Source organism: Galendromus occidentalis, unplaced genomic scaffold, assembly GCF_000255335.2.
Source record: "Galendromus occidentalis unplaced genomic scaffold, Mocc_1.1 scf7180000077365, whole genome shotgun sequence".
Classification (NCBI taxonomy): Eukaryota; Metazoa; Arthropoda; class Arachnida; order Mesostigmata; family Phytoseiidae; genus Galendromus; species Galendromus occidentalis.
In genome coordinates, this window is record NW_003805353.1 from 1 (window position 1) to 4,745 (window position 4,745).

The following is a 4,745-nucleotide window of genomic DNA, read 5'->3' on the forward strand; positions in this document are numbered from 1 at the left end:
CCAGTAACGCTGTCTTGAGAGCTGATGATTTCGAGTTGAGCTCATTCTCCTTGGACTCTCTCCGAATTTTCATCATGCTTCTGTCTGTTTCCGATCCCAGCTATCAAGGCCTACGCAACGTGATCATAAAAGCCGTCGACGACAAACCATCGGTAACTGCTGATGAGGTTCGCTTGGTCATGAAGAGGTACGAGACGCGTACAAGCGACGCTAAACTCAACTACGGTGTGACGAAGGAGGACCCAACTACTCCAACCGTATTCGCCACCACACTGAGGAAGCCAGCAAAGAAGACAGCAAAGAACCCCCAAGCCGCCGGTCGTCAGTCAGTCAAGGAGCAAGCATCTTGTGCTGGCTGTGGTGGGGACCACATTCGTCGAGACTGCAAATTTCGCAAGGCGAAATGCAACGTCTGCCGAAAACTTGGTCATATCGCCAAAGTTTGTCGTGCAACTGGGTCGAACGCTGTCTACATCAACAGGGTGCTCGAAACTTCGCAGCTTTCTGAGGGTCGAACCTTCGTCACGGTCGACGTCAACGGGTCACCCATCGAATTCCGCGCAGATTCTGGGGCGGACATCTCTACGATTGGGATACAGACCTGGAAGTCTCTCGGGAGCCCGGCGCTCACAGAGTACGGGAACCAATGCACGCATGTTGATGGTGATGATATCAAGCTGATGGGCTATTTCATGGCGAAATTCACTCACAACGGGAAGACCGTTCAAGAACCTCTACTCGTTCTCGCGAGGGGCAAATCGAGCCTGCTCTGCGGTCGCCTGCTGATACAGCTCGGCTTGGTAGTCTGGAAAGTCGAGAATCCACAACCTGAAGTGGGCCTCGTCAACTCGGCTTCCGTACAGTCAAATTATCCGAAGCTCTTCGAGGCAGGGCTTGGGCTCTGCAACAAAGTGACCGTGCAGCTTCGCTTACGAGAAAACGCCACTCCGGTTCATCTGAGGCCTCGTCCGGTCGCCATAGCGCTCCAAGAACAAATCGATAAGGAGTTGGACAGGCTCATACAGAATGGAACTCTGACCAAAGTGGATTTCTCCGAGTGGGCCACCCCGATCGTGGTCGTCAAGAAAGCGAACGGCTCCATACGTGTTTGTGCCGATTATTCTACCGGGCTCAATGAAGCTCTCGTTGATATCGAGCATCCATTACCAAATATGGAGGAAATCATGACCAAGTTCTCGGGGAACAGAGTCTTTTCCCAGTTGGACTTGGCCGACGCCTACCTCCAACTACCCCTGGATGAGAACAGTCAGCGGGTGACGACAATCACCACGCACAGGGGCCTGTTCCAATACACCCGACTTGTTTTTGGACTGAAGACCGCGCCGTCTATCTTCCAAAAGACGATCGAGCAGGTGCTAATGGGAATGGAGGGCGTCTTGGTCTACCTAGATGACATCCTGGTGATGGCCCCGGATACCGAGCGGCATGATCAACGCCTGAACCGGGTTCTCCAACGGTTGCAAGACTCCGGGTTCCATTTGAAGCTAGAGAAGTGCTATTTCCACGTTCCGAAAGTCAAATATTTGGGAATGGTGGTTTCATCAAGGGGGATCGAGGCCGACCCGTCCCGAATTTCTGTTATCAAGGAACTTCGTCCGCCCAGAAACCAGAAAGAAGTCAGATCACTTCTTGGAATGGTCAATTATTACGGGAAATTCGTTGATAACATGCATCGTCACAAACCCTTGTTGGAGGCTCTTCTTAAGAAAGATGTGCGATTCGTGTGGACACCTGAACATGAGAAGGCCTTGGCGAAAATCAAAGAGATCCTTACCGGTCCCCTGCTGCTCACGCACTATGATCCGAGGCAAACTCTACTCGTCGCCGCAGATGCAAGTCCATCGGGTATCGGGGGAGTTTTGTTACAACGATACGCCGATGGTAATGAAAAGGCTGTCTTCCACATGTCCAAGTCGCTCACGAAAGCACAACGCAACTACTCCCAGATCGAGAAAGAGGCGCTCGCTTTGGTGACGGCTGTAGAACGATTCCGCAAATTCATCTGGGGAAGACATTTCATACTGCAAACGGATCATCGGCCTCTACTCGCGCTTTTCCGGACCTCTAATACGAAAGGCCTGCAGGAGCGAACTGCTGCCCGACTCCGTCGATGGGCACTGCGGTTGCTTGGTTTCAATTTCGACATAGAGTATGTCCGTACTGACGACTTCGGGCAGGCGGATGCGTGGTCACGGCTCGTCTCGGAAGCAAGGCTCAGCAGCCAGGACTCGGATCTCGATGAGGTAGTCGCTTCGATCCACCACTGTGTGGACAGCGAACTTCAAGACTGACGGTAGAGAGCATGCCATCCGCACAAGCACGGCGGTTCTTGGTCGAGCAGACCGCGAAAGATCCCGTCCTGTCAAAAGTCTTGTTGCGACTCATGGATGGTTGGAATGAAAGTGACAAGAAAGATCCACTGCTCCGCCCATTCTATAATGCCGCTGATTCCTTGTGCATGCTGAATGGAATACTCCTGCTCAGCGATCGGACAGTCGTTCCAAAAAAAGTTCAGAGTCTTGTTCTGGAACAACTACACAGAGGTCATCCAGGTATACGGCGTATGAAAGGGTTGGCACGACGGCACTTCTTCTGGCCGGCCATGAACGCAGACGTCGAGAGGTTGGTTCGAGCTTGCGAGCACTGTGTTCAGACAGCGTCGAAACCAGTGAAAGTACCGCTATCACCGTGGCCGAACACCGGTAAGGTCTGGTCAAGGGTGCACGTCGATTTGGGTGAGCCTAAGAAAGGCAAATCGTTCATTGTTGTCGTGGACAGTTTCTCTAAATTCATGGATGCCCAGTGGTTGCCTTCGATAACCGCTCAGTCCGTGATCAGTTATCTGCGGAGTCTGTTCCGAGTACTAGGTCAACCAGAGACCATCGTCTCAGATAATGGACGACAATTCACCGCAGCGGATTTTGCCAAGTTTTGTGAGGAGCTCAACATTGTGCACTTGCGTTGCGCGCCATACATGCCGCAGAGCAATGGTTGTGCCGAACGCATGGTAAGAACAATCAAATCCGCGCTCGATTCATCTTCTGACTCACTGGAGGCCGTTGTGTACGCGTACAACTACACTCCCAACGTTGCTTTGGAAGATGAAAAGTCACCGGGTGAAGTTTTCTTCGGTCGTTCTCGCAAAACGCCTTTCGATGTCTTTAAACCGAAACATGCCAGTGCGGACATGTCGCCAGCTCAAGAGCAGTTCAAGAATCAATTCGACCAGCATCATGGTGTACGCCGCCGGGTTTTCGTCGTAGGGGAAGAGGTAACGATACAGCTTCCGAGCGGTAAACGCGAACAGGGCCGTGTCGTGAAGTTGCTCGGCGCCTGTATGCTGGAGGTCGAAGTCGCGGGTAAGGTCCTAGTCCGTCATTATGATCAGGTGTGGAAGTGGTCTCCGAGTGTGGGAGCCCAAGCGTCCCGGGCCATTGATCCTGATGTCGAGGACGTGCTGGCAGACATCGCGATTGCGAGTCCCCGGTTATTGCCGTCGTCCTCCACCCCTCTGCGGTCATCGCCGACGATCTCTTCATCACCCTCGCCCTCCTCGCCGCCTTCATCTCCTGGAACGCCGGATTCAAGTGAGCCGGATTATGAGTCAGCTGAGGAGGCGGAGCAGTCACCGTCCTCGTCTTCTACGGAGTCGGGAGTCCTCGTTCCCATCGCAGCACCTACGCCAACGCGGATGCAACCCGCACGGCAGTGCAAGAAGACGCCGTCTCGGAAAGACACCGTGTGACGATTCCTGGACTCATTTATCTCGGGGGGCATTTGTAGAGGTTTCACTCCTCGCCTATCGCCGAGTTACACGTAGTTATGGGCTGTCTATATAAATGAGTATGCTCAGTCCAATAAACGACGAAGTCTAATCCTTCATGACCCTTCAAGTGATATAGTGATATAGCGATAAAGTGATATAGTGATAAAGTGATAAAGTGATAAAGTGATATAGTGATAAAGTGATATAGTGATAAAGTGATAAAGTGATAAAGTGATAAAGTGATAAAGTGATAAAGTGATAAAGTGATAAAGTGATAAAGTGATAAAGTGATAAAGTGATAAAGTGATAAAGTGATAAAGTGATAAAGTGATAAAGTGATAAAGTGATAAAGTGATAAAGTGATAAAGTGATAAAGTGATAAAGTGATAAAGTGATAAAGTGATATGGTGAAATCTGGAACAGCTGTTCTGGATAATGCATTCGTCAGGGCAAATGTTCTGAAATCTCCTTTTTTTTCCTAGAACCATTGATTCAGATTCGTCGATATCTGGAACATTTGTTCTGGCATCGTGCTCATTTCAGAACATTTGTTCTGAGATGGGGCTCATTTCAGAACATTTGTTCTGAGATGGTGCTCATTTCAGAACATTCGTTCTGAGATGGTGCTAACTCCAGAACACTCGTTCTGAAATGGAGACCTTACAGAAGCTCAAGAAACACACAAGGAAAGAAGAGGCACACCGCAAAAAGAAGGACGCGGCCCGTCGAGCGAATCGACTCCGGCCCCATCGAGAGAACGAAGTCCGGGCCCGTCGAGAGACGGGCGCCGATCGAGGTCAGCGACGTCGTCAGGAATCGTCGCGCGATTGATCCGCGGTGTCGGTATGCACATACTTTGCTTTCTTCATACTCTGAATTCCGGCTTCGACGTCGCTCGACTCACTTATTCACTCATTCACTTATTCACTTATTCACTAATTCACTTATTCACTTATTC

At 50.6% G+C, this 4,745-nt stretch overlaps 1 protein-coding gene across 1 annotated transcript; it reads left to right on the forward strand.

Annotated features, from left to right (window-relative positions):
• Positions 1-74: 74 nt before the first annotated feature.
• Positions 75-3,766, forward strand: LOC100906060 (uncharacterized protein K02A2.6-like). Its single transcript, XM_003742282.2, has 2 exons — positions 75-2,264; positions 2,363-3,766. The coding sequence occupies exons 1-2, from the start codon at positions 75-77 to the stop codon at positions 3,764-3,766; spliced, it is 3,594 nt and encodes a 1,197-aa protein (XP_003742330.2).
• Positions 3,767-4,745: the final 979 nt, after the last annotated feature.

Excerpts from the sequence above, each read along its gene's own strand:
- LOC100906060 (XM_003742282.2), top strand. The coding sequence starts at position 75 with ATGCTTCTGTCTGTTTCCGATCCCAGCTATCAAGGCCTACGCAACGTG. Across the intron at positions 2,265-2,362 it reads AGGACTCGGATCTCGATGAG|ACCGCGAAAGATCCCGTCCT; the intron begins GTAGTCGCTTCG and ends TTGGTCGAGCAG.